The sequence below is a fragment of the Drosophila subobscura genome, chromosome A, assembly GCF_008121235.1.
Source record: "Drosophila subobscura isolate 14011-0131.10 chromosome A, UCBerk_Dsub_1.0, whole genome shotgun sequence".
In the NCBI taxonomy this organism is placed as follows: domain Eukaryota; kingdom Metazoa; phylum Arthropoda; class Insecta; order Diptera; family Drosophilidae; genus Drosophila; species Drosophila subobscura.
This window is the reverse complement of record NC_048530.1, coordinates 5,853,609-5,880,793: the sequence shown is the minus strand read 5'-3', so window position 1 is coordinate 5,880,793 and position 27,185 is coordinate 5,853,609. Positions and strand designations below refer to the sequence as shown.

Sequence of the window (27,185 nt, the reverse complement as noted above, 5' to 3'; positions counted from 1 at the left end):
ACAATTTTTTTTTTCATTCGTTGGAGAATAGCCTGTTTTATGTCTCTCATTTATGTCACAATTAATTGTATTAATCCATAGACTATGGTAGTCTCATTTAAAAAAGTTTCTTTTTGGAGTTGAAGTTGGCGCCCAACAATTTGTTCATTTTAATTCAGTGAACTAGCTCGAACTTATGGTTCGTTCCATTTTGTACCCTCTCTAGGTCGCAACCCTGCATTTAATGCTGTTTTAGTATTTTTTCGATCGAGAAGTGTTGTTCTTCTAGTATTTTTTATAAGCGATATCTCTTGTTGGCCCTATTTTCATAAACCATACTTTATAGACTATTAAATAAAGGAGAGTGCTTATCGTTGGCTTATCTTGTAAAAAAGGTATTACTCCATCCCGTAAAATTGTATGTCTAGTGCTGAGAGTATTAGCTCTTCGAGAAATAAGATTTCCGATCATGAACAAGAATAAACGATAAATAGTTCGTTTTTTGGTTTGTTCATTAACGAACCAAAACTGTTTGGCCGCCTCCGGTCACACTGCATGACATTGAGTTGACTTTTGGTTTGGTTTTTTTAATTACAATTACATTTTGTTTGCAAAGAACGGACAGAAAATACATTGATATTGATTGTGGCAACTCGCGTTACTTCACATACGACTTCTCATCGAGAATGAGATGGATTGCAAGTGCTGACGACGTTTCTAGCGGGTTCTAGGGGTTGATGAAGCGTGTGGTCGCAGTGGTCGGGTCGGTTGGTCATCCTCCTCTGCCTCTGTGAGAGGCGCATCTCACGGCCGTGAGACAACAATTGCATGCGTGCGTGCCCTGGCTGCCCCACAGACCACAACAAACGATTCTAAATTATGTAAGTGATCATGTCAAGTGCAGCAGCTGCATGCAGCAGCAGCAGAAGCAGCATCCAACGATTTTAGCAAACCTAACACATGGCATGCTCTTTTTGTACGTGTAGTGACAGAGACAGCACACAGAACTGCGAGATGCGTTCACGTAGCAATTCGGGCGTCCGCTTGGACTACTATCAGCGGATTGTTCATCGCCTTATATTGGCGCACCAGGAGCCGGTGACCGGCCTATTTCCTGCCTCCAATGTCAACTCGCATGCATGGATACGCGACAATGTGTACTGCATCCTGGCCGTTTGGGGCTTGTCGATGGCCTACAAGAAGATAGCCGATCAGGATGAGGATCGTGCCAAATGCTACGAGCTGGAGCAGAGCTGTGTGAAGCTTATGCGCGGCCTGCTCATGGCCATGATGAACCAAAAGGACAAGGTCGAAAAGTTCAAGATGACCCAGAGCCCCTACGATTCGCTGCATGCCAAGTACTCCAGCAAAAATGGCCTGCCCGTGGTCGGGGATGGCGAGTGGGGACACCTGCAAATCGATGCCGTCTCTCTGTATCTGCTGATCCTGGCCCAAATGACAGCCTCCGGTCTGCAGATTGTCTTCTCCCTGGACGAGGTGTCGTTCATACAGAATCTGGTCTTTTACATCGAATCGGCCTACTCCATACCCGACTATGGCATCTGGGAGCGTGGCGACAAGACCAATCATGGTGGGTTACACTTTTCCTCCACCTTGTGGCGCACTTAAATAACAAGAGTTCTGTGTTTCAGGTGAGCCGGAATTAAATGCCAGCTCCATTGGCATGGCCAAGGCCGCCTTGGAGGCGATGAACGAATTGGATTTGTTTGGGGCACGCGGCGGACCGGCCAGCGTCATTCATGTACTTGCCGATGAGGCGCACAAATGCCAGGCTGTGCTTCAGTCCATGCTGCCACGCGAATCCAACAGCAAGGAGCTGGACTCGGGCCTCCTGTGTGTGATTGGATTCCCCGCGTTCGCCGTGGACGATGCCCAGCTGATACACAACACCAAAGATGCGATTCTGTCCCGCTTGCAGGGCAAATACGGCTGCAAGCGCTTCCTGCGCGATGGCTATCGCACACCGAAAGAGGATCCTTCCAGGCTCTACTACGAGCGCTGGGAGCTGCGCATGTTCGAGAACATTGAGTGCGAATGGCCGCTCTTCTTCTGCTACCTCATCCTGTTCCATGCATTTCAAAACGACAAGCGCTCGGTGCAGGAGTATGCCGATCGCTTGGAGAAGATAATGGTCCGCTCCGAGGACGGCACACTGCTGGTGCCCGAAAGCTATGCTGTGCCCCAGGATCTGGTTGGATTCGAGTATCAAAAGCCAGGATCACAGCTGCGCGAAGTTGTGGGCCGTTGTCCCTTCCTGTGGGGTCAATCGCTGTTCATTTTGGGCCGTCTCCTGCAGGAGGTAAAGTATAAATGGTGAGGAAATTTCTGCAATTGAAACTAATTCTAGTTCCACTTTGGCTGCAGGGCTTCCTGGCTGTGGGTGAGCTGGATCCATTGAACCGCCGTCTGGGTGCCCAGAAGAAACCCGATGTGGTCGTCCAAGTGGTGATCATTGCCGAGGACAATGAGATACGCGACAAGCTGGCCGAGCATGATCTGCATGTCCAGACCATAGCCGAGGTGGCGCCCATTGAGGTGCAGCCCGCCCGTGTCCTTAGCCACCTGTACACGTATCTGGGGCGCAATCGGAAGCTCGGCCTCAGCGGTCGCAAGTCCCGTGATGTGGGCATACTCAGCACCAGCAAGCTGTACTCCCTGAAGGATCGTATATTCGCCTTCACGCCGCAGGTGAGTTCACAGTTTTGCATCCCTCGCTGCTCCCAGAACCTGTCACCTTTCTCCTGTCTCCTCTGTTTGCTCTCCTTTGAGCTCTTTTCTACTCTATTTATTTGATTTTTATTTATCATTATTATTATTATTATTATTATATTATTCGTATGATGTGCATCAGTTTGCCGACTTGTCGCGCTTCTATATAGCCTCCGATAACGAACTCATGATCGACATCCTTAAGGGCGAAATCAATTTTCTCAAGTCCGCTTGGGATCTGCTGGGCCGGCCACTGGTCACCCTGGTGCTGAAGCGCATCCACTTAGGTCGGTTCCCTCACAGACAACACAACAAATATTTCTCTTTTCTGTTACTCTTTCATCAATTTTAATTGTTATTTCATTTAATAAGTATCTCTCTCCCTCTCTCTCTCGATCTATCGCTCTCTGTGTGTGGTTCTCCCCCCTTGCTATCCATTTAACTTGTTGCTCCCTTTCTGTTTTTATTTTATTTATTTACTTGCAAGGGTTTGCGTTTGGTTTCTTTCTGTATTGTTTATAAACTAATTGACACACACACGCGCACACACATACGCACTTGAATTTATTTATCAGCGAATCATTTGCGATATATTATTATACTCGATTGCCCTCAATGGCCGCAGCAAGTGGCTTCCAATTGGATATTTACTGCCAAATGGCGGTTCAAGTGCTCCCCCCCGACGCTGCTTCCAGTGGATGCCATATGTGCACCAACCATATGAATGGTTCAATAAGTTCCCACAATTGAATTCACATTTTACTTTATTTACTTTATATAAACACTGTGAAACGCCTCCCTCGTATGCACCTCTTCGGCTGGATGTTGTGCGTACGAGTCTTTGAATTGATTAAGTTCCAGTTTGAGCATTGCTAAGGCCAATTCTTTTGCTACTCCTAATTAAATGAATTGTTAATCAGAATCGGGGACTTGTTGAAGCATGCGACATTGGGCAATCGATTTGACTAGTTTTAATCATTATCGTTTATTTTTTACTTTAGTTCTTGGTTATGGCAGAAAAGAGAAACACTTGGTAGTAGATGCAATATTAGAATATAGAAACAATACATAAATACATATGCACAAACAAACATACATACTTAAACATATACTTATATACTCTTGTAATGGATTTTACTTAGTTTTTAGTTGACATTTCCATTTGTTACTTTCCCGCTCCGATTGATTTGTACTCTTGAGTTTATCCTCTGAGATTCCATTGCACTCCACTGCAAATTGGCCATAGAGAATCGATGCAACAAAAACCAATCAAAATACCTTTCTCTTGTCTATTTTATACGAAATGCAACCAATCAACCAACAAAACAAAACAAAACAAACAAAAACAATCAATCAAACCAACAAAACAAACAACAAACAACAAACCAAATCAAACACTTACACAGCATATCGACTATGAAGAATACTATACAACACGCGATCCCGATTTGCTTGCCAGCAACTTTACCACAAATTTAGCATTCTTGACCAACAATTGGCGTCACATGTTGGGCAGGCCGACAATTACACTAATGGCAACCCACTATATGCTAGGTAATTACCAATTACAAAATTCCAAATACTCAAACCGAATCTGCATCCCCAAACAAAAACAATAAACAATCCTCCCACACACACACACACACACACAACAGAACCAACAACAAATTGTTGATTTATTGATCCTGTGATCCTTGAACTCTGTAATCTCTAATCTAATCTAATGATACTTTGGCTTGTGTCTGCATTTAGTCTTTCCTCCAGCTCTTCGACTACTTGCTACTCCTCCCCTCGTTCTGCTGCCTCTAAACTTTCTTAAAACGTTTGTAAATAATTTATGCAATATTCTCCCCTAAACATTTATTGTTCCTCTTTCTTATGTGTACTCTGTTTTCTTTGCCAAAATCCCTCCATGAACCCCCTGCTCTATGGTCGCTTTAGTTTCCCCGAAATTCAGTCCGTTCGCTTATGGTAAATTTAAACCTGCGCACAGCCTGGCTCTGTGCAATGAATAAAATCAAAATTTAGAGTGCAAATTTGCCATCTGCATACAATAATTAATCCTTTTCAAATCAGCAAACGTACATTTTGTTTCGGTGCCGGAAAAACCATAAATAATTTATGCAAAATTGATGTACATAGCTAATTTCTGTGTAAAATTACAAACTACACCCACTCACTGTGTAGCCCCTTTGCTTGGCGGCTGTGGATAAACTTGTTCCTAATTTGTATGCATTTTTGTTGGTCATGCTTTGATCTGCGCACTTGACTAATCCCCTGCAAAATCCCCACTGAAGGTGCTGGAGTCCCTGTGTACCTAATACGTGCATAAATATATTATATATAGGCCACTGTTGTATTTATTGTGTGACTAAACCATAGCTATAAGCAACAGCGCCCTAATAACGACACAACACCACAAACGCCATTCCATTCCATTCCATTCGAAACAAGAGCCACATGAGCCACTCATCCACACAAATCATAAATTCTGACGAAACGCAAAAGAGAAGCAGAAGTTTAGCTAACATTTTGTCAATCAACGATCCAGACCAGGACAAGATACCGCTGGCCATGATCCAAACGATGCGGAAACTCAAGTCTGGCTACATCAACGGCACCCGCGTGATGCTGGGCAGCCTGAAGGACTTTCTCAACACGTCGGCCATCACGGACTTGAGTTTTCTGGGGAGCACCGAGGATGGCTATCCGGATCGTCTGCATCCCGATGTGCAAACGTATTTGGACGAGCATCTCTTGCGATCGTTTAGCAATCGCAGCACAATGAATCTACGCGGCGGACAGCTGAGGCCACGGACTCTGCGCCGTCGCATGTCCTGCAAGGGAGCCATCAAGAAGACGCGCTCCATAAATGTCGACTGTAAGTGGAAACGTGTTTTGTGCTCATTTTGTATAACTCTTTTGTGTGTGTGTGTTTTGCAGCCGACAACCTTGGCATGGAGGGACCCTCACCGCTCACAGAGCGACGACTCTCGTCGGTGGTGCCGCCGCCCTGGCTCCAGGCCAACAAGCAGAGCCACGTCTCAGTGTTTGCCACCACGCCCGAGGAGGGGCCCAGCACGCCGAGTCTTCTGCTGGGCAACGAGCTGGTCATACGCGAGAACATCTATCCCGTGGATCCACACGGACAGAATCGTTCGGCCATCGACAGGCGCAGCGAATTCGTGCGCCAGCAAGAGAGTTAGTGTCTCCCCCAGCCCACAAATAGTTGCTCAATTATGCGTTTGTCTTTCTTCTCGAATTCGAATTTAGTTTCCACTTTGCTGTAAATTATTTTCTTACACACTTATCTTTTTATTGTTTATTTTCATTTCTTTGGGTATTTCTTTGTGCTTGCCTTGCGTATTGGTGTAATATGTTGTAGTAACGGTGCCAAAAATTCTCATTCAACGCCATCGGGCGGAAACCAATTTTGCTGACACAGAAGTGGAGGAGCTGATTGCCATGCTGCGCGAAACGGAGAATCTCGAGGAGCAGGGCGACATACTGCAGTACCTCGTCGATACGCAGGGCCTTGACTTCAACACAGGTGAGTGCCAGCAAGGAAAGAACACAAAAACCGAACACACGCAAGCCACAATAAAACAATATAAGTATATGGTTATAGATCAGCTTAAAGCTTTCACTATCTACTCTAAGGACACACAAATGTTATGGAACACATGCCAACGCTTTACAATCACACACACACACACAAGCACACACACACACAAGCACACTTGATTTCATATTTTTGAGCTTAGAACAATTCTTGAAGGGATTGTGGGATGCATAAACCAAATGTAGTTGGAGGTTTGCAAAAAAATACTCATAAATAGAGCATAGATAAGGGTAAGGGTACCAAAGTCCATTCTCATTGACGACTCTTACTGTCTGCATTTGGTGATCTTCTACCTTGGAGCTGGACCCCTGAGAAGATTCAAACATGCATCACTATTTAGTTTGCAGTTTGGTTTCTGTGAATGGATACAAAGTGGAAGTTAGGTTAAATCCATGGTAGAATTACTAATAGGTAACGTCGTCAGCTGAGTTGAGGACCATAAGCTTATTCACCACGCTCAGAGAGGCAAGCGCTAGAGAGAGATAGCAAACGTTTTACGTTCTGCATATGGTCCTCGAATGAGAAGCACTGTGGTGAATACGTTACCTATTACTAATTCTACCATGGTTAAATCCTGGACTTAAGAGAGCGCGAGAGCAGCTTGGACAGGCTAGCTGAAAGCGAACGAAAGCCAAAGAGGTAGAGATGGGGCGCAGATGTAAGCAGAAGCTTCTAGTTATGTTAACTTCTTTCGATTAAGGTTATCTTCTTTCAAACACTAGTCCTAGGTATAAGTCTGATCTGCATTCCATCGTTTTAATGCGCGTCTATTGTGCTCATTGTACCCCTTAAAACATTCACATTCTTGTTCTTGTCCATCGTGCAACGTTTCGTGCTGCGTTCTTCGTACTCTTCGTTCTCTTCGTACTCGTTATGTGTGAGAATGTCTACAGCCGGCTTGGGATTTAAGAATAAATCGGATGATAATGCCTCTGCCGTGGCCGTGGCCGGAGCTGGAGGTAAGTTTGTCTTCTCGTTCCCAAATCTGTCTATGGATGGCTGTAGATCGTTGCTAATGTTGATGGTCGTCGTCGTGGTTTTGTGAGAGCATCTAAATGAGGACAAGGCTGTTGTTTCCACTCCACTCCACTCCTTTCCTCCCTTTGTAATTTATAGCCAGAGATTGGCCAATAACCTTTACTTAACATTTTTGTTGTATCTATTCTACTTTCTTTGCATTTGCATCCCATTTACTCTCCTTCCTTTTCTGCCTTGGTTTCTCCCCCAGACATTGACAAATAATTCCCCTAACTTTCCACCTCTCTTTGTGTACTTTTGAGATTACTTAAAGCCAAAGATTGTCTGCCCTCTGTGCTGATCTGCTCTACTATATAATATGTTTCCTCCCAACTTTCCCAAATATTGTCCTATAATTCCTTCAACTGTTAAATATATTTCCAACTCTTTTGTGATTCATTTTCCCCATTGTTTTTGTGATTTTTGTCAATTGTTTGATCATAAATCGCCGCTTTGCCTTTATTTATATAATATTTAAGCATTGAACACATCAGTTTTAAGCGCTTTCCGCTTTAAGTTATGGCTCTAAAATGATATTATATCAAACATTGATCCACCATTTAATATATTTTTACTTGCTTCACTTTTGATGAATGTTTTCTAACTTATAATTTTCGTATTTCTTTTACATTTTATTTTATATTCCACGCTACACATCAAAAATAACACACACGCCTCGCACACGCACACACGCATCACACACACATTCCACGCATGTTCTCGGTGTGCCGCATGTTGCATTAACCATGGAAAAAATAACAAAAAACCAACCAACATCCAACCGATTGCTCCTATACTTTTCGCTGTTCCTTAACGCAACCCGAAACTAACCCAAAACCAAACAAAAACCAAATAAAACACCAACTTAAGAGCTCGAGCAAGAATTCGTGGACGAGGTGGTGCTCGGACTGGCTAATGCTAATGTTGCAGGTGGTGGTGGTGGTGGCGGGGCAGAGGGTGCAGGTGGTGGTAGCAAGGGGAAGCCAAAGCTGCCCACAGTGATCATCGATGATGCTGCTGCTTCAATTACAGCCACTCCGAATGCCGCCAAGGATAAAGCCAATGCCACTTCGACGCCCAAAACTGCAGCGGCACCAGGAGGAGGTGCCACTGCCGCTGCCGTTGCCGCTGCCGCATCCACCGCCAATATCAGCAGCAGCAGCAACATCAGCAACAGCAGCAACAGCAGCAGCAGCACGACTAACAATTGCAACAACAGCAGCAGCCTGAATCTGAATGTGAATCCGTCTAACAACGACTCTTCTCACTCTGAAGGAATGCTGGAGGAGGGACGCGTGGTCACCGTGCGTGACCTGCTCAAGGGCCTCTACGAGAAGGCATGCCAGCAGAAGCTCTGGGGACTGGTGCGCCACACGGCCGGGATGTTGGGCAAACGTGTCGAGGATCTGGCCAAGGCCGTCACCGATTTGCTGGTGCGTCAGAAGCAGGTCACCGTGGGCATGCCGCCGAACAACGAGCACACCATAACGGCACCCCTGCCCGAAGGCGAGCTGCGTCAACTGATACACGATGTGAATAGATTAAACAGTATTAATGTCCATAATCAATATTAATGTGTGCTTCTTGGCAGGCCTATGGAGATGATGAGAGCACAGCAATGCTCACCCAGGAGCTGATGGTCTATCTGGCCATGTTCATCCGCACCGAGCCGCAGTTGTTTCACGAAATGTTGCGCCTGCGCGTTGGCCTGATCATTCAGGTGATGGCCAAGGAGCTGTCACGCACCTTGAACTGTGACGGTGAGGCGGCATCGGAGCATTTACTTAACCTCTCGCCCTTCGAGATGAAGAATCTCCTCTATCACATACTCAGCGGCAAGGAGTTTGCTGTCAGCAGTGGTATGTCCATGTCCCCCATGTCTCCCATGTCCCCCATTCACTCATTCATCCTCCTTACATTCATTCATTTGATTTTCTTCCGCCTTGCAGTGGCACGTGGCAATCTGTCGATTGTCAGCTGCAAGAGCAGTCGCGTCAGCAAGAAGAGCCAAATCGGCTTGGGTGATCCCGAGGGCGAGGATGCCCTGATTGCGACCATCGATGATCGCCAGGGTCAGTGGCTGCGTCGTCGTCGCCTCGATGGCGCCCTTAATCGTGTGCCGCGTGACTTTTACTCGCGTGTCTGGACGGTGCTGGAGAAGTGCCAGGGCCTGGCCATCGAGGGACGTGTGCTGCAGCAGAGTCTCACCCAGGAGATGACGCCCGGCGAGCTTAAGTTTGCCCTCGAGGTGGAGACGGCCCTCAATCAGATACCACAGCCCGAGTATCGGCAGCTGGTGGTCGAGGCTCTCATGGTGCTCACCCTGGTCACCGAGCACAATATGGTGCCCACACTGGGCGGCATCATTTATGTGGAGCATCTGGTCCACAAGGCCAATCAGCTGTTCCTCGAGGATCAGCGCAAGGTGCAGGGCGATGCCACACTGTGTTGTGCCAAGATCAAGGATGGAAAGGAGCAGCAGCAGGCCGCTTCGGGAATGTTACTCTGTGGCGGTGCGGCCTATATATGTCAGCATCTGTACGACAGGTAGGAACAGCATGAACAAAATGCATGCATGAACCGCCTCAAAGCTAACTCTCGCTCTGTCTCTCTCCCTGTGTAGTGCTCCCAGCGGCAGCTTTGGAACCATGACATACATGTCCCGTGCCGTCGCACTTGTATTGGACTGTGTGCCCAAGCACGGGGAAATGGAGTGCGCCATTTCCTAGGGCCCATCCCGCACCAGAAAGCAAACGGATCTGCGACCACTTAATGCCAATTTTCGCAACTTTTGGAAACGTCCTACCTTTCTCTCTCTCTCTCAGTCACTCAACCCCCTATCTATCTATCTCTCTCTGCCCCACGTTTTCTCTTTATGTGTGTGCGTGTGTGTGTGTGTGTATAATTTTAACCCAGAGGCCGATTGTATATATTTGAAAGGCCTCTTTGCCCATTATGCCCTTTTATTTTTGTTCTTTTTTGCGTGTTTGTTTGCTTTAACCAAAAAAACAAAAAATTCCGTAAATGGTAACCCACTTTATTGCTTTATACGAGTTGAAAATATATAACTTATAGGACCCAAATGACTCGTAATCCACTTCGATAACCTCAACCATTATGGATATTAAATCCATGGATCCGTAAGTTTTCATTTTGAGAAATGCCTTGACCCCCCCGCCCACCACTTCCAGCCCACATTTGAAACGTTTTGATTGTAATGAAGAAACGCGAAAGATTTACAATAAAAATGTGTGTTTGCAATGTTAATGCTTGATTGTGTGCCTTTTATTTGTTTATATTTCAGTATTTTGTTATTTTAAAGGCAATTTCCAGAACTGTGCTCTGTATTAATTTTTGCCGTGACATTGCACTATCAAATACGTGAATCTCGAGCTATTAAACACAGGGAAACAATGCTCCAGAGAGTAGACAGCAGAGAGAAGCATTGCAGCAGCAGGCAAGGGCAGGAGTTAGCCATTGGACATGGATGGGGCAAAGCCGAATCCTCGTGCATTTCCATGCAGAAATTCAATTCGAACACCATTGTGTTTCAGTTTATAATTCAATTGTTATCGCGGTTATGGCTTCGAAATAGTTTTTAAGATAAAAGTTGCTCATTTGCCTGGCTCTCTGCTCCAACGCCAAGACCAAGACCAAGACCAAGCCCAAGACACCATGGCACACTGAGGTATCCAACCAGCTGGCGGTATGGTGGAAGGCAACAGTGAAGCTACTGGGCGGACACATTGCCGACGGACAAATCGATGAGGAAGCCATGGGCTACTGCCATCAACCATTGGACACATTAAATCAGGATCAGGCGCTCAACCGCGTGGAGGTTGCCCTGAGTGTCAATGAGGGATTACGTTCTGTGACGTTGATCGGACCACCGGGCGGGGGCACAACACTTACGGCCTTGGCACTCGGGCAGTACTTTCCCCGGCAGGAGAATGTGCAAGCCTACTCGTGGACGTCCAATGTGGGGGGCATTGAGTTTCAGATTTTGAATCACTTTGCGAACCAGCTCTCCGAACGTGGCATGAAGCGGCTGATCATCAACGACCTGCACTCGTACGACCACCAGCTGTTGTTGGAGCGTATGGGCAGGCAAGAGCAATATAATCGTTTTTATTGTGTACATTTTCACCGGCGATACGGGCAACTAATGGGCACAGTTCGAGGAGCTGCAGCGGCGTTTACCCAACCGAATGCGCCATGACCCGAAGGACTGCCTGAAGAGGGAGCTAATCCTAATGAATCGAGAGCTCTGTCCAGACAAACAGGCACGCATTCTCGACAAGGCACTGGACAGACTCTATTATGCCGGTTGCAAGACGCTGCCACGACTCATTCCGGGCGAAGGACAATGGACCGATGCCACCGATGTTTCTGTCTATCGTCGCTGATATTCGAAATAAAATACACAATTTTGTTATTAGTTTTGTTAAGCATATAAATATGATCGTTTTTATTTCCATTTCTTTGTGGTCTTTCGGTCTTTCTCTGTGTGAGTGTTGCGTGAGTGTGAACGACTCGACTCTCTTTCGCCTCGCTGCACATATCAATAATGTTTACAAAAATTGTATTCATTTGCAAGTGGTTTGGTGTTTGTTTTGTTGCTGTGTAGTTTGGTTAGATGAACATTTTTGAAATGCTTTAATTTTGCTCGTCCTACGATGCTTCTGCGGCAGCCAGAGTCTGCTGTATACCAAAGCTGGGCTTTATCTTGTTTCTTTTGTTGTTTGACAATCATTTAATGTGTGAGAGCAGTGCGTTTAAATGAATAAAAGTGTTTCGCGAGAGGAGGCAGGGGTAGTGGGGTTATTTGAATTGTTTATAAACAAACAAAAGACACGTGAAAATGTTAAACGAGGTTGTATGGGGGTATGGGGCGGGGTGGTTGTTTTACAAAAAAAAACATGATCCTAGAACAAGAGAATACTTAAAGAGTCTAGTCTAGCAGTAGCCACGATCGGGCACACGACGGCGAGGCGCACACTTGATGATGTTGTCCACACGCAGTATCATTTCGGCAGCCTCCGAGGCAGACATGAGTACCTGTCGCTTGACGGCATACGACTCGGTGATGCCCAATTCCCGTACATTGGCCACCTTGCCCTCGTCCATGTCCAGACCTAGCTGGTTCTTGCCCTGGGCATGACCAGCCCGCAGCTCGGAGACAAGCTGAGCGGAATCGTAGCCAGCATTATCGGCAATGGCTGTGGGCAGCGACAGCAGAGCACCTAGAAAAGAGGAGGCAGAAAGCAATCAATATAAATCTCTGCCCATCATTTCCCGGAAGGGGTGTCTGCTAGGGACACTTACGTCCAAAAGCCTCAATGGCAATGGCCTCCTTGCCGGAGGTGAGGGCGGCCTTCTTGAACACAGCATTGGCCATGAGAGCCTCTGAGCAGCCGCCACCATAAATGATGCGCGACTCCTTGACTGTGGCAGCCAATACACAGAGGGCATCGTGCAGCGAACGATCGGCCTCATCCAGAATCTGTTGGGTGGCACCGCGAATGACAATCGTGCAGGCCTCACCCAGCTTAACGCCACTGAAACGCAACAGTGTATCCTCACCGATCATGACCTGTTCGATCAAATCGCACTCGCCCAGCTTCACCAGCGATGGGTTCTCAAAGGTGGAGGCAATCTCACCGCCAGTGCAGTATGCCAGACGCTCGATGCCATCAAAGTCGGCGTGCTCGATGGCCATCACCTTGGCATCGGCAAAGAGCTGTTCCGGGTAATTGTAGATCAGCTGACGATTGATGAACACATTGCATTTGTGATTGAGAATCTTGTTGACTTTCTCCTTCATCTTCTCCTTTTCAGCCATCTCCAGATCGGCGATTTTGGCCAATGAATCGACCTTGATGCTGCTGCCAAATACCTTGATCTTGTCCGTGTCCATGGGCGTATTGGCAATGAGAATTTTTGCATTCTTAATCTAGAGAGAGGAAGAGAAGGGAAGACAAAACGCTAAAATATAAACAACAACAAACCGAAGTCAAATCAAAATAAAAATGAGGCAAACACACTCGGTTTATAAATGCATTTCTTTGCACACTTTTTAAATATTTCAACTTTTGTTTGCGCTTTCTTTGATTTCTTTGCAAAGTCACGCGCGACACCTTCGATTGTACAACACTGGAAAAGCTCTACTCTGCCGTTGTATTGATGGATGGACTGCACATCAAACTCGTCAAAATGGCTGTGATATGAGATCAAAAATACATAGCTCACAGTCATTTTGACGCGTTAATGTGCAGCAGCAGACGCAGAAAGAGAGACAGAACTTTGTTGGCTTTGGTTAGTGGGGGGGAGGGGGAGTGCTGGTCATTGACACTTACACGCTGTGGCTGATGAACACCTGGCTTCTTGTCCAGCAGGAAACCATCATCCAGGAACGAATCACCCAATGTGCCACCAGACTTCTTTATGATCTGTATGGACTTGAGCTCGCCGGAGCCCTTCAGACGTAGGACAGCCTCAACGGCGAGATTCGCAAAGAACTCCTTGTGCTGGTGCAGGATCTTGGAGGACAGCGTGGTGCGTGCAATGTTAAGTAGATCTGCCTTGAATGTCTCATCGTTGGCAGAGTTGTCCTGGGCAACGGCAGTCAGCGCTTCGAGCGCCACTTGGGTGGCCATGCGCCAGCCGGAGACTATTATCTGTGGATGGAGCTTCTGTTCGACCAGCTTCTCGGCCTCGCGCAACAGCTCGGCGGCCAGCACAGTGACCGAGGTGGTGCCATCGCCAACCTCTTCGTCTTGGACACGCGACATGTCAACCAGAATCTTTGCTGCTGGATTGTCAACGCCCACGGCACGCAATATGGTGGCACCATCATTGGTGACCTCCACCTGGCCGGCATTGCGGCCATTGGCCACTAGGATTTTGTCCATGCCCTTGGGTCCCAGTGTGCTCTTCACCAGATCACCGATGGCAATGGCGCCAATGAACGAGGAGAGACGAGCCATTTCGGCCTTCTCCTCCTGCGCCTCATTCTTGAGCACGCGCACGGGATTTAGAGACATCTCCTGCATGAGGAAAAGTAAACATTTGTTGTTTAGAGTGTATCAGCTAATTTCATTCTCCCATTCGTCTCATCGCCTCGACCTAACCCCTAAAATGGCGAGAGAGCGGCGAGTGATTCATCGCTTGAGCATCACAAAACGGCGTGCATTGCATTCTAGAAAGTTCTACTTTTGCTCATTTTGTAATAATTGCATTACATTTGCAAGAAAACCATTCTAATTTGTACAATATTAAGAACATTCTGGAAGGGCAAGGCGCTCCTCGCTCACGTGCGAAGCGGCCGCCTGTCAAAATGGCTTGGGCTTGGTGGCCGCTCGAGTCATCATCGGGCCACACACCCGGCAATTGAAAATGCTAATTTGTATGAAATCATCAATGAAAACTAACAAATTGTACTCTCAACTTATCACTTGCACTGCAAACAACTAAAAAAATATAGATTTTTGATTTAAATTTACCATTTTCTATGTGTAATTAATAACTTTTTGATCACAGAATTTACGAATACCACACGGGCGCAACAAAGGAAAATGGCGGAATGCTAGGGATGTTAGATATATATTGATACATCAATATATCGATGTATGCATATTATATATTTTGATAATATATATTCTAGGCGATGTTTTCTTACTGATAAAAATATTAATATGATTTTTCTGTGGTATATGTTTGATTGATGGATCTACTATTCAAAGCAAATCGAATCAATGTGTATGCTTTGATACCTCGTTAGACCTTGCGGTTTTTAATTATTTCCATGTTTGTCGATGAACAGGGTAAAAATAGGGGCAAAACGATATTTTTGTGCGATAAACATAACTTAGCGGTGTTATATTTTAAATAAACTAACTGTTAATAGTTTATGACCATTGGGATAAAAGGCGAATCTGTAATTGATAATCATAAACTAAATATGTATATTTCACTCCAGTTCTACATAAAAAATAATTATTTCTTAGTGCTACGCCTCATTCTTATTGCCTTGGTCAAGTTTTTTCGACTTTTTGGCCTGCTTTTTAAGGTACTCGCTCTTGTCCAGATTGTTTTGGAAGAATGTCGTCTCCTTGCGAGCCTGGGACACCTCTGTTTGTAGACGCTGCTTATGCACAGCCTGCTCATAGTTCATGCGTTCGGTGAGATGAACCCACTTGAAACGCGGCAAGTACTTCATGCTCCACAACGAATCGTAGAACTGGGAACTTTTACGCGTCGAGATTTGCTTGTTGTTCAGCAAAGGTACAATTTGTTTCGCCACACGCTTCGACTCGAACTCCACCCAGCCCTCGGTGAAGTGAATGTTGTAGCGCTTACGCTTGTTCTTCTTTGCCCTGTCACCTATGGACACGAGGAGGATAATCATTAGCCAGTGGCTGGTAAGGCACGTGCTTTCACTCACTTGACTGCTTCTCAGGCTGCAGATAGACGCGTCCAATCTTGCCGCACTCCCCCAGGATCTCCCGCAGACGTGTCACGTTCATGTGCCTGGGTATGTTTGATATGTAAATAATGCCCTTCTTGCGTTTCTTTTTCTGAACAGTGGCGGAGGAGCTTGGTTTGAAGTTGGCCAAGTCCATTTCATCATCATCATCAGATGCATCTGCCTCCTCTTGGACCTCCTCGTCCAAGGCCGCACCACTGTCGACCTGCATCTCTTCCGCTGGGGCAAGTAGCTTCGGTTTCGATTTTGTTTTGGTTTTAGTTTTTTGCATTTTCTCGTGGTGTCTCTGCAGCACGGTTTTAGAGATGTAACAAAATGAGATGTCTCTCGATAGTCTTCACGCTTATCGATAGATTAATGCAATAAATGAGTATTCCCGTCTAATTAATTTTAAAATAAATAAATTATGCAAATAAATTATATAATGCCGACAGAAGTGTCCCAAACCACATTGATGATCGCGTAATACAAAGCCAAGAAATTAAAAAATAAGTGATATGATAGGAGATTAGCTGGTATTTTATTGCTGGTATTTTTTGGTTAGTATTTTACTGCATGGGACTATTTCTGGTTGAATTTTGTGCATCCTGCGATGCATTTTTGGATAGCAAAGCTATGAATTTATATGTTTTATGTATGGACACTACATATCTGGCAACTTTTTGGCCACAGTAACCGGATTGTCACGACGGATCTCACTGGCGCCCATTTCGCGGTAGTCGAAGCTGCAGTCATGCCGGTCGCTGTACCGATGGACTGCGCAGTAAATGCCGCCACAACGGCATGGGAATGCTCCAGTCAGACCCAATTTCTTGCCACACTTGTGGCAGCGATTTTTCTTCTCCCCTGGTGTCTCTTTACTCTTATCCTTCTGCTCCTCCGTGGCATCAGCTTTCGTATCACCATTCTGCTCGGTTGTCTGCGTTTCCTGAATTTGCTGCTCGCTTGCCTGCAGAAACGGACACAATTGATGCGTGCCCGAGTTGTCGATATAGGGACCATGGGCAGACTCCAGTGGCTGTTCCAGTACGCCCATCCAAACGCTGATTGGGACATCGTGGAGAGCGGCTGCATAACGCTTGGGACGGCTTGAAGATTTCAGTTTTTCAAACGGCTTCGCCGTGATATGACTACGAATCGTTTTAACAAACATTATTTTGAGTGATTTTGGCAGCTATCTCCTATCTGAAAATGTGAAGTTTCTCTACAGCTTACTTGCTAATGCTATATTCGAACCGATGTGGACATCCCCCTAGGCATTACCATTGATGACATCGGTCATGTGCCGGCGATACCAATCGCCCACCGGTGTCCTCAGCACACAGGCGAAGGCCCTGTAGCACCAGTCCAAGACCAGTCCACGCGACACTCTTCGCGCCTTTGCATTGCAGTCATTGATGGCCGGCAGTGCCTGCTCCACATTTAGTCGCCGTGGTCCCCCAAAACTGTGGACAATGCGCAGGGCATCGAATCCAGTGTCGTCGTGCCACAGTTGCAGGCGTGCCCAGAAGCAGTGAACGTATCGCTGCACATGCGGCAGATTATCATACTGCATCCGATCCATGCGTACTCGCTGGGCGTGACTCAGGTTTACACTGCACAGGTCACGCGCCCGCAGCAGTGCCAGCGATTGGGGGTCTCTCCTCAGTGGAGATGTTGTTGGTGTGGGTGTGGGTGTGGGTCTGGCCAGGGTTCCGATTTGCAGCATCTATAATTGCATTTGGAGGAATAGTAAACAAATATGTACATACATAGCTTCAACCGGTTCATTTGCTGTGGCTACCCCCCAGTGCAGGCTTGTCCAAGTTTTGTCGCGTTCGAGCGCGTCTCACAACGTTCCTCCTCATTCAATAAAGAAAAGGTCACACCTGTATTATTAGCGTAATACTAGTTATGCAAACACCTCCTACTCTACAAAAGCTATTCTTGGATAAGGTATAATCATTGATTTTTAAATTGAAAAAGTTCCCGCAGCTGTGGCTGCAACCTGCAACCGGTTTCTTGCACCCTGCCGTTGTGGGGTGGAATCTGTTTGCTTGACTTCGAGAATCATGTCACGGAGATTACTCACCCCCAGAAGCAGCAGCAACAGGAACAGCGGCACACAGATCAGCGACCGTTGGCCCATTGCGATCAGTGGGTCTCGTCTGTAGTCTCCGTTGCAGTCACAAAACTACACTAAGCTGTAGAGAGCTGTCTGGACAATAATTTAAGCTTATCTGGGATTATGAAGATTATCTAATCAGCGCCATCATCCCAAATCCCATGTGCAAAATAAAGAGGGGAGGGAGTCATCGTGCTGCTGTAGAAAATATAAGCAAGCAGCAGCAGCAAGCCTTCTGCTCTCTCAGGGACCTCGCTCGCCGTCCGCTTCTCGTCATCTCCCTCCACTCTGCTCCACTCGAAATTTTTTGAAGCGAAATTGGCAGTCGCAGCTGCCGTTCGTCATCTGTTTTATGTTAACACATAAGTCGCGGATCTGTGTTCTGTTCCAAGTGTTCGGTCAGGTCTTCATTCAGACATGGCTATATGGATCGCCTAGATCATCATGTGCATATGGAACGCAACGCAACGGCAACGGCAACGGCAACTTTTCGTAACATTCCACACTCGCATTTTGGTTGTAAACAAGATTTTCTTTTTTCTTTTTCTCTCATTTCCATCGAATGTGGCGGATTCGCGGTCGCGGTCTCAGGTGGGCAGGCAGGGACCTTGCGAATGGCGCAGAAGGCAAAATCCATATCCAAATCGAATCCACATCGCCATCGACATAGCCATCCCACATCCCACATTTAAAAGCAAATCAAAACGAATTCGATTCGACAGGCAACCGCAACGATAGAAATAAAATTGATTGCGTTAAAGTGTATTAAAATCAATTGCAAAATTTATCCACCGCAAATATGTCCACATGTTGATTCAATGCCTCGAACCCAGGACTGGGGGAGCGGCAAATGAAGTTGGGGAAAAGAAAACGCAAGAGTGAGTCCCTACTGATAGGTGGACGATCAGAGGAGCTAGCCTCTGAGAGTAAACAATAATATTAGAGGTTGGTTAGAATACTGACTCGATCTACAATCGATTTAATATGAAAGATATCAGCCTTGCAGTAACTATGAAATATTCTTATGTAGGTTCATCGTTCCAACTGTGCAATTGCTCTCAAGCTAAGTGCCACGTTGATGCTCGGGCACACAAGCGAATTCTGCAAAAGATAATGCCGCAGAATGGTAAAAAACAACATAAATGGGGCATTGAAGCTAAACATAAGGAAAACAGTTCAACTTATTTCCACTTAAGAGAACTTATCTCATGGCAACTTTTGGGGTTTGCTCCACAATCGACCTTCGTAAGACCTTCTTTGCGCTTGGTTTCCACTTGCCTTAATATTTAATACATAGCCACGTGTGTGATGTGCACTGGAAAACCAATTAAACTCAAATGAATTGTGACTGAGACTTGTGGCCTGGCTATCCAGACCATTTCCATTCAGAGCAATCTACAGATGCATTTGCATATGTACATTTGTATCTTCAATCAACACAATTACCCTTCCATGTCGGCACGGATGCATCTTAGTGCTTGCAATGGGCCACGCAAACAGTTCACCCGATCTTCTACTGCGACAACTATCACATCCCATCCTTCAAGTCGGGGACAGGGGGCATTGTGGTGCGATTGGGGTGAGGTTCATTCAACGCCAAATTTGACGCCATCAAGCCGGTGCCCAACCTTCGTCTCCGTCCGCTCCGCCTTTCGGCTGCAATGCTGCACCGCCTAACGCCCCCCGCCGTGTATGTTGCCGTGACAAAGACGCGAAAAATGTTAATTGCAAATTTTTTCTTTTCATCGCTTTTCGCCGTCGCCGCTGTCGTTGGTCGCGTTGCATTTTTGCCTACCCTAAAATTATAAGTAAAATTTACAATTTTTAATTGACTCTGAAAATTACAAAAACAAAAAAATATATATCGAAAAACACGCCAAAAACTGAGGAAAAACATCAGCTACAGAAACAACAGAAACATGGCATAGATTTTTCAGCAAATTTTCATAGATATTTTGGTGCGGAAAACGAATCAAGAAGGGTATAGGCGGGTGGGGTACGGGGTAATAATTATTTTTGGTTTTTCTTGAGAGGGGGGCCTCGGCATTTGCCACACGGCTGATGTATATGTACTAAATACTTACATACATATGTATGTACATATGTACATACATACATATGTACATACCTGCTTTCATTTCGATTAACTGTAATTATTCTCCGCTCCGCTCCTCTCTCTTTCTCTCACTCACTGCCACTCTCTTGGCAGCGGACGTGCAAGTGCAACGCCTGGAGTGGCGCCACCTGACAGCAGCAACTGGCAAAATTAGTTTCATGCGGATTTTTTTGGATCGGATGCTGCTGCTGCAGGCGTATCTGTGGCAACTTTGTCTGACATGGACGACGACATGGCAATGAGCATACCACACCACCGGCCACGGGGCAATGGCGCCCAATTCCTCATTGCCAGCGGAGCGTTGCAAAAACGCGTCAAAGCGCCAATAAAATGTGACTTGGTTCCTGTTGCCATTTGCATATTTTGCAAGCCATTTGCACACATCGAATTTTATTATATTATAATAATTTTTGGTTTTTCGTTGTTGTTGTTATGCGGTGTGTTTATTTTGCATATCATTAAATTAAAGTTGTTGCTGATGCCACATAGCCACTGCCACTGGCACTGGCACTGCCACTGCCTCTCGGCGGTTGGCATTAGCTGTCGGAAGGCGAATTTTGAGCCAATTTGCAGACTGCATTTTGGCCTGACGACCGACTCTGATGCACGTGAGTCGTCTTCGTCACCCCGTCACGGGTGCGTTGCGGGGGGGAAGGCACGTAAGACGCAAATGGAGGCAGCGGCCAAACAGGCGGTGGCCAATTTGCAAGTTGTCTAGTGTAAGTATTTGTTATATTTATTCCCTGTCTGCAAGTAGATAGCATTTGCAACAGAAATGTGGCAATTTTGCTTAATTTATCAAGAGTAGGAAACGGATTAGGCATGGACGGCATTGCCAACAGCGAAATATGAGCAGAGATCGAAGCCGGGAGCAGCTGAAGGGAAGCTTTATGGAGCTTTAGGAAGCTTTAGCTACAGCAGAATGTAAGCAAGACTTGGAATTCAAAAAGTAAATCATTGGCAAATTGGGTTGGGGTTCTACCAAGAGTCCTTCAGAAAGAGCACAAAATCGTTTCAAATAAAATGTCAAAACTTTATTACATTCAAATGCGTAGTCGGGCATTGTGTGTCTTAACCACCTCCGGCTCGTTGGGGCAGTTGAAGGTGATCTGAATGCCGTTGGGGAGCCAGTGTCTGGACCAGATCCTCACCTCGCATACTTTGGTGGCGCCATTCGGTTCAATTAGCTCCACAATGTATGAATTCAGAGAGCCGGCGACCACCTGTACGGTGGCTGACATTATTTTCGAGACTCTAAACGACAGCAAAAAAAAGAAACGGGGGATTATGATTAATGACAAAGGCCTCTACCTAATGACTCACCGATAGCTGGGTCCCTCGCCAGCGGCCAAAGTGTTCAGGGAAGACGTCAGCGTGGCATGCGCTCTGTCCAGCTCCGCCCCAGTCAATGTCCTGGGCGCACCGAGTCCACCGATTGCTGCGGGCGGAGCTTCTCCATCACCGTGAGGACTGCCACTGGCCAGAGCACCAATGCCAGCCAATGCCAGGCAAATGAGCAGAAGTTTATGCTTGAACATTTCGTTTGATTTTCAAAACAAAAACTGATTTGTGCTTTGCCATTCGAGTCGATCTTTATAGGCAGACAAAACACCTCTCCCTCTCTCTCTCACTCTCTCTCTGGCCAAAGTTCTTGGGGGTCATGCTTACCTCCTCCTATCTTCAATTTGATAATGGAATTGAATTTAGGTTTTGTTTTGGTTCATTTTAAGTGTACAGTACAGTGCGCTTCATGCATGACATTACTTCCGCACACTCACTCAGACACACACACACCACAAAAAAGAGCACTCGGCGGAGGCACCAGTTGAATCGTTCATCATTTCATACTGGCAGTGGCCTGAGCCAGAAGTGGCAGCATTCTTGGCGCAACTCCAGAGCGCTGTCAGAAGTGCACAAAAATCCATTGCCGATTTGCATGAGAACATACGGGATGTCTGTACATCCGCCAGCGGACAAGTCATCCGTCCATCCATCCGTTCGTCTGCTCATCCATCCATCTCATCCATCCATCCAACCGATCGTACATTCAACTGCGTGGCACCCGTTGCATTTTTGTCAGATCACGAACCAAGTGCTGTACATCCAAGTCTATGGAGGGGACAAGGATCGCAGTTGGGATCGGGAATAATGATGGCACATGATGCCAGCTCCTTTGCCCCCTCAGCTGTCCGCCTGTGCTCGTACCCACCCCCACAGCACACAGATCCAAAAACCCGATGGGAGCACTCGGATATTTTCAGCATCGTTTTGGGGGGGTTGAGGTTGAGGTTGAGGTTGAGATCGGTAAGATCGCGCGCTGTCGTCGTTCGGTTCGTGATCGCTCGCTGAAAGCGAATTCTCAGCTTTTTCACTGTGCAAAAGATTTTTCCGTCCGACTTTTCACATAAAAATCACGCAAGGCTGGAAAACGGCGACAGTTTACAACAAACGGCAGCCGCGAAAAGAACTCCGCCCAGCGATAACACCAACAAAAAACGAGAAAAACGAACAACAAGAGTTTTCCAACAACAAATTGACGACAGACAAGCGGAAACGTTTTGGCAGGAAAACTCTTGCTATTGTGATACGATCGAATATTTCGTAGTTTGTATTTTGTTTTGTTAGTTTTTTTGTGTGTGGCTTACTCGCGCCATGATCTGCCCGAAGCGTACCTCGGAGCTGCTGGATCTGCATCTGGCACCGTTCAAGGACAAGGATCCGGCCTGGGAGGTGGGGGTGTCAAGGATAGCCGGTAGGGGACTGATGGCCACGCGCAGCCTCAAGCGCGGCCAAATCATTTTCAAAGACATGCCGCTGCTGATCAGCCTGTCCGGCCACGAGGAGGACTCCCTGAATACGTGCAGCGTGTGCCTGACGGAGCTGCCGGATACGCGTTTCATGTGCCGCATGGGCTGCGGCCTGCCCGTCTGCAGTCTCTGCTCCAAGAAGAAACAGCACAAGGACGACTGCGATCTGCTCAAGTCGTGGGGCCCCAATGAGCCCGAGGTGGCCAATTCGGTGATCATTCGGCTGCTGTGCGTGGCCCGGGCCCTCAATCTGAACAAGGACCAGCGCGACCTGATCTACTGTCTGCAGGCGAACCTGGATAACAATCATCGCGTGGAGGTGCGCAATGCGGCCAAGTGCTTCAAGAACTTCCCCACCGACAAGAAAATCTTCGAGATCATGAACCGCACCGTGGCCGTGCTGCGCACGAACGGATTCGACAAGACCACCGATCGCACCAACGACAATCAGGAGTTCAACTATCGCGCCCTCTATCCCCTCTTTGCTGTCATGAATCACGACTGCATTCCCAACGCATACTACACCTTCGAGGAGAAGACCAACATAATGATCGTGCGCGCCGCCGTCGACATACCCGAGGGCTTTGAGATCACCACAACCTACACGAAATTATTCACGGGCAACATTGCGCGACATTTGTTCCTCAAAATGAAGAAGGGCTTCACTTGCAAGTGCTCCCGCTGCTCCGATCCAACGGTAGGCAAAACAAATCCTTTAACCCATGTACATATTAGCTACAGAACGATTTCGTATCACTTGTGGCTTGAAATCAGGGAACTTAGAGATACTGAAACATCGTTGAAAGATTTACCTTTTTAATGGAATTCGTCATTGAAGATAATCAAATTAATAAGTTCATTGAGTGATCAATATGCATCAGCATCGCTCTTTAGCTATTGACCATCAGGGACTTGGAATAAAGATCCTTTGGCATACAAATTGCAGTTGTCCAAGTCCAAGAGCTTCTTTCACACATTTTACTCTCGCTTCACCAACTCGAAGACTGCTCCATTTCGCGTCACTTCTTAGGTGTTTCGAACAGCAATTGTTTCCCCATGCCAAGATTATCAGACAGACAGAGCCAAGTGACGAGAGATCTGCCAGCTGTGTAAACTATTTAACCAATTAACCAGCAAATCCGAGGTCGATCAAACGAATTTGAGACCATTGGTGCCAAGGGGCCAACGATGAGTACGAGTAAATGAACTGCTTTCGAGATCCATCAAACGAAGACAATTTCTTGGCATCCTCCCATTTAGTAATTGGCGAATGAATTCCTTTTGATTTTGGCCGACTATTTGTTCACTTTTTGTTGTTGGCTGCGAGGGGCAAAACTTTCATTAAGGATTTCCTGTGCACATCAAAAATTCATCCGAAAACAATTAAACCAACAAAAGAACAAACACCCAGCCCCCCTCTCTTTGTTCGTTCCACTCGTTATTTTGTTGCCTCCCGCGCGCTCTGGGGGCATTCCCATTCCCATTCTCAATCCCAAATCCGAAATCCTCACACTTCCAGGCGCAACAAGTGGCGGCTGCGGCGGCGGCCTTTGCAGTCCAACAACATGCAAAATTTGTGTGTTTATTTTCGAGCGAGCCGAAAACAATTCAATTAAATCACAAATAAATAGATGTGAGTCCAAGAAGCTTTTAATTTTGCCCGATTCCATGCATATATTTTGCCGCGAGAGGGAAGTGGGATTGGATTGTTGGTGCCTGAATCTAGATTTCTATAGCTATTTTCTTTTTGTTTCGCGCTTCGATTTCTATATTGACACAGACCACATACCACATATTTGCTGTGGATCTGTGCCGGAATTTCGACTTGAATTTGATTTTGGAAGATTCCTAAATACATTTTTGTCGCATTTTTCACCTGTTTTTTGACAATAATATTTGTTGCTCATTTTTCGTTGTTGTTGTTATTATTTTAATCGTTTTTGTTTGGCTATGTGTGTGCGAACATAAAGAGAACAGACTTTTGTTTCTTGACCAGGGCCACATGTAGCGCCGTCGAGTCGTTATTTCCCATTTGACATTCGCATTTTCAACCAAACTAGAGGCCATTGCCATATAGTAAAGCAAATATATTGTACAGGAAAAACGCAAAGCAAAACTAATGATGCATATTGCGATGGTCCATCCAAAATCCAATAAGTTGCATAGCTCCACAGACTTTACTAGAAATAATATTTCCCATGTGTATTCCCACCTTCTGCCTTGCTTGCTGCTCTCTGACCTTGACTTTTGAATTGTTTGACTTTTGAATCCATCCTCTACTCTGTGTGGAGTCGGTTCACTGAACTGGGTGTCCCAGGGTGTCTATCTATGAGTGGCTGGGGTCACCCACAACATACATAAGAGAGGGCGCTTCCTTTTTACCATCCGCTATCCGCTATCTGCTATCTGCTATCTGCGGATCGGATCCATTAATTATCGAGTTAAATTTATGGACAAGCAAATTGGGCAAGCGATTCAAATATTTAATAGACATGACGTCGCTGGCTGTTGTGTGTGTGTGGCTCTCCCTTAACAACCAGATTCCATGTTCAACTGACCGTCGTCATCGTCATCGTCCCTGCATATGAGTATTCCGTGTGCCGTGTTCCGTACACTTTACTAAATTCTTTTCTAGATGGATACACATATATGTGTGAGCTTTCATTTAGATATTTATCGATCGCACGAGCGAATATTAAAACGCACACGTAGCGACATCTTTTTTATATTTATGTGTCAATTTTTTTGAGATCTGCGTAGAGATACACAAACGTCCAGTAGGCACGCCTACATACGATATGCGATGTATATGCACCGCATACACGCTTATTCGATGAACATGAATATGTATTTATATGGCAGATATATGTACATATTTACATACATATGTATGCATGTGTATGGACATAGTTATGAGATATAGAGATCACACGTTGAACCTGTTCAATCCGTTATGGATTATTTTTAGCTGCAATCGGAATCCTAACAATGCGAACAGCAGCTTCTTTGAGTATTCGCGAGACAATTTGGCCTGGACCGGCCCGAATGCCCAATGACTAATTCGAAATATATCTCCAAGAGCTCCGTCGCAGATCGTATTTGTTTTTGCTTTCAACTGCTTCCAATTGTAAGTTGTAATGGGCTTTTGATCATTCTTATTTGATGGGCTAATGATGAATTATCTTCTTTGCACCTTGAGTCTCCTGGTCGTCGATCAATATTAATCAATATTAATCTTCAATAAATTGATGAATATATTTTTTCCCTAAGTCTTGGGTTGGTTTTCTCTACTTTTGGTTTGCTTTAGTCGATCACTTATCGAAATCGATCACTTATCGACTGCTCTTTGCATCACTAACTGATCGTTAAACGAAAGCTCTTTGTTGCATTTATCAATCACTTTCCGATTAATCACCTTTTTACCTACCAATCACGTATCGATCATTAATTGTTATTATCATTAATTAATTGTTTGATTTCTTTTGTTCTTTTGCCAATGCAGGAGAAGGGCGCCTATATTTCGGGACTCTATTGCCGCGACACGAACTGCTCGGGACTGGTGGTGCCGGAGATCACAGGCTTGCCGCACCCCAACTACAATTGCTTGGAGTGCAAGCAGAAGTCCACGCATGCCCAGATGATGAAGTCGCAGGACTTTGCCAGCGGCGCCATCAATGCCAAGGCCAACTCGAACTCGCTGCGCACCTTGGTGCAGTACCTGAACGAGAAGAGCGACAACTTCATACCCAGCAGCAACTATGTGGTGATCGATGCCAAGCTGACGGTGCTGCAGCGCCTTGGCCAGGGCCGTGAGGACTGCAGCGAGGAGCTGGCGGCCAATACGCGCCTCCGCTACAGTCGCGACGTCATCCAGGTGATGGATCAGCTGGGCTTGGGCGAGTCCCTGGTGCGCACCCAGCTGCAGGAGCTGCTGCGGCGGGAGGAGGAGCGACGGGCCAAGCGGCTGGCCGAGGATGCCGAGAAGCAGCGCAAGTTGGCCGAGCTCCAGGCGAAGGCAGCCGAGGCGGACAAGCTGCTGGCCGCCCTGGAAGAGGCTGCACGGGCCGAAGAGGTAGCAGCTGCTCCTGCTCCTGCTCCTGCACCCGCTCCCGCTGCCACTGAGACGGCTTAAGGTTGCCCTTAAGGGGCCAGGATTCAAGATGGCCTCCCCAGACCTTTCCCGAACTGTCACCCCGAACTGTCACCCCGAACTGTCACCCCGAACTGTCACCCCCAACTCCAAGTAGTCACCCTCCCTCAAATTTGTTGTGTTGTGTGTACTAAACTTAATAATTGTATTTGTATTTGTATTTATTTATTTATAA

General features: G+C 46.3%; 7 protein-coding genes across 16 annotated transcripts; 2 read left to right on the top strand and 5 right to left on the bottom strand.

Moving 5' to 3' along the window:
* The first annotated feature begins 524 nt into the window (after positions 1–524).
* Positions 525–10,615, top strand: LOC117896964 (probable phosphorylase b kinase regulatory subunit alpha). Of its 9 annotated transcripts, none has more exons than XM_034805513.1 (13): positions 525–860; positions 966–1,570; positions 1,632–2,299; positions 2,365–2,688; positions 4,116–4,263; positions 5,261–5,590; positions 5,653–5,910; positions 6,095–6,259; positions 7,225–7,290; positions 8,219–8,880; positions 8,940–9,207; positions 9,298–9,895; positions 9,972–10,615. In XM_034805513.1, the coding sequence occupies exons 2-13, from the start codon at positions 994–996 to the stop codon at positions 10,075–10,077; spliced, it is 4,170 nt and encodes a 1,389-aa protein (XP_034661404.1). In that variant the 5' UTR covers positions 525–860; positions 966–993; the 3' UTR covers positions 10,078–10,615. The 9 variants fall into 9 exon arrangements, with proteins under 9 accessions (XP_034661404.1, XP_034661412.1, XP_034661452.1 ...); XM_034805521.1 differs by lacking the exon at positions 4,116–4,263 and adding an exon at positions 2,852–2,996; XM_034805561.1 differs by lacking the exon at positions 4,116–4,263 and adding an exon at positions 2,852–2,996 and having other exon boundaries at positions 526–860; positions 8,624–8,880.
* A 1,214-nt stretch (positions 10,616–11,829) lies between these two features.
* Positions 11,830–14,993, bottom strand: LOC117897067 (T-complex protein 1 subunit beta). The gene is made up of 4 exons (XM_034805674.1): positions 14,851–14,993; positions 13,705–14,394; positions 12,674–13,301; positions 11,830–12,591 (listed from the first exon to the last, which is right to left on the bottom strand). The coding sequence occupies exons 1-4, from the start codon at positions 14,851–14,853 to the stop codon at positions 12,305–12,307; spliced, it is 1,608 nt and encodes a 535-aa protein (XP_034661565.1). The 5' UTR covers positions 14,854–14,993; the 3' UTR covers positions 11,830–12,304.
* LOC117897071 (SET domain-containing protein SmydA-8) lies at positions 14,496–27,071 on the top strand. Of its 2 annotated transcripts, XM_034805701.1 has the most exons (4): positions 14,496–14,500; positions 21,736–21,745; positions 22,696–23,557; positions 26,363–27,071. In XM_034805701.1, exons 3-4 carry the CDS (start codon positions 22,706–22,708, stop codon positions 26,990–26,992), a joined length of 1,482 nt encoding a protein of 493 aa, XP_034661592.1. In that variant the 5' UTR covers positions 14,496–14,500; positions 21,736–21,745; positions 22,696–22,705; the 3' UTR covers positions 26,993–27,071. The 2 variants fall into 2 exon arrangements, with proteins under 2 accessions (XP_034661592.1, XP_034661581.1); XM_034805690.1 differs by lacking the exons at positions 14,496–14,500; positions 21,736–21,745 and having other exon boundaries at positions 22,484–23,557.
* LOC117897075 (pre-rRNA-processing protein esf2-like) lies at positions 15,284–16,145 on the bottom strand. Its single transcript, XM_034805714.1, has 2 exons — positions 15,792–16,145; positions 15,284–15,730 (listed from the first exon to the last, which is right to left on the bottom strand). Exons 1-2 carry the CDS (start codon positions 16,102–16,104, stop codon positions 15,357–15,359), a joined length of 687 nt encoding a protein of 228 aa, XP_034661605.1. The 5' UTR covers positions 16,105–16,145; the 3' UTR covers positions 15,284–15,356.
* On the bottom strand, positions 16,330–17,056 carry LOC117897113 (AN1-type zinc finger protein 6). The gene has a single exon (XM_034805768.1). The coding sequence runs from the start codon at positions 16,984–16,986 to the stop codon at positions 16,477–16,479; it is 510 nt and encodes a 169-aa protein (XP_034661659.1). The 5' UTR covers positions 16,987–17,056; the 3' UTR covers positions 16,330–16,476.
* LOC117897107 lies at positions 16,941–18,042 on the bottom strand. Its single transcript, XM_034805756.1, has 2 exons — positions 17,905–18,042; positions 16,941–17,541 (listed from the first exon to the last, which is right to left on the bottom strand). The coding sequence occupies exons 1-2, from the start codon at positions 17,959–17,961 to the stop codon at positions 17,086–17,088; spliced, it is 513 nt and encodes a 170-aa protein (XP_034661647.1). The 5' UTR covers positions 17,962–18,042; the 3' UTR covers positions 16,941–17,085.
* Positions 21,063–21,629, bottom strand: LOC117897123 (sarcocystatin-A). The gene is made up of 2 exons (XM_034805779.1): positions 21,377–21,629; positions 21,063–21,307 (listed from the first exon to the last, which is right to left on the bottom strand). Exons 1-2 carry the CDS (start codon positions 21,589–21,591, stop codon positions 21,097–21,099), a joined length of 426 nt encoding a protein of 141 aa, XP_034661670.1. The 5' UTR covers positions 21,592–21,629; the 3' UTR covers positions 21,063–21,096.
* Positions 27,072–27,185: the final 114 nt, after the last annotated feature.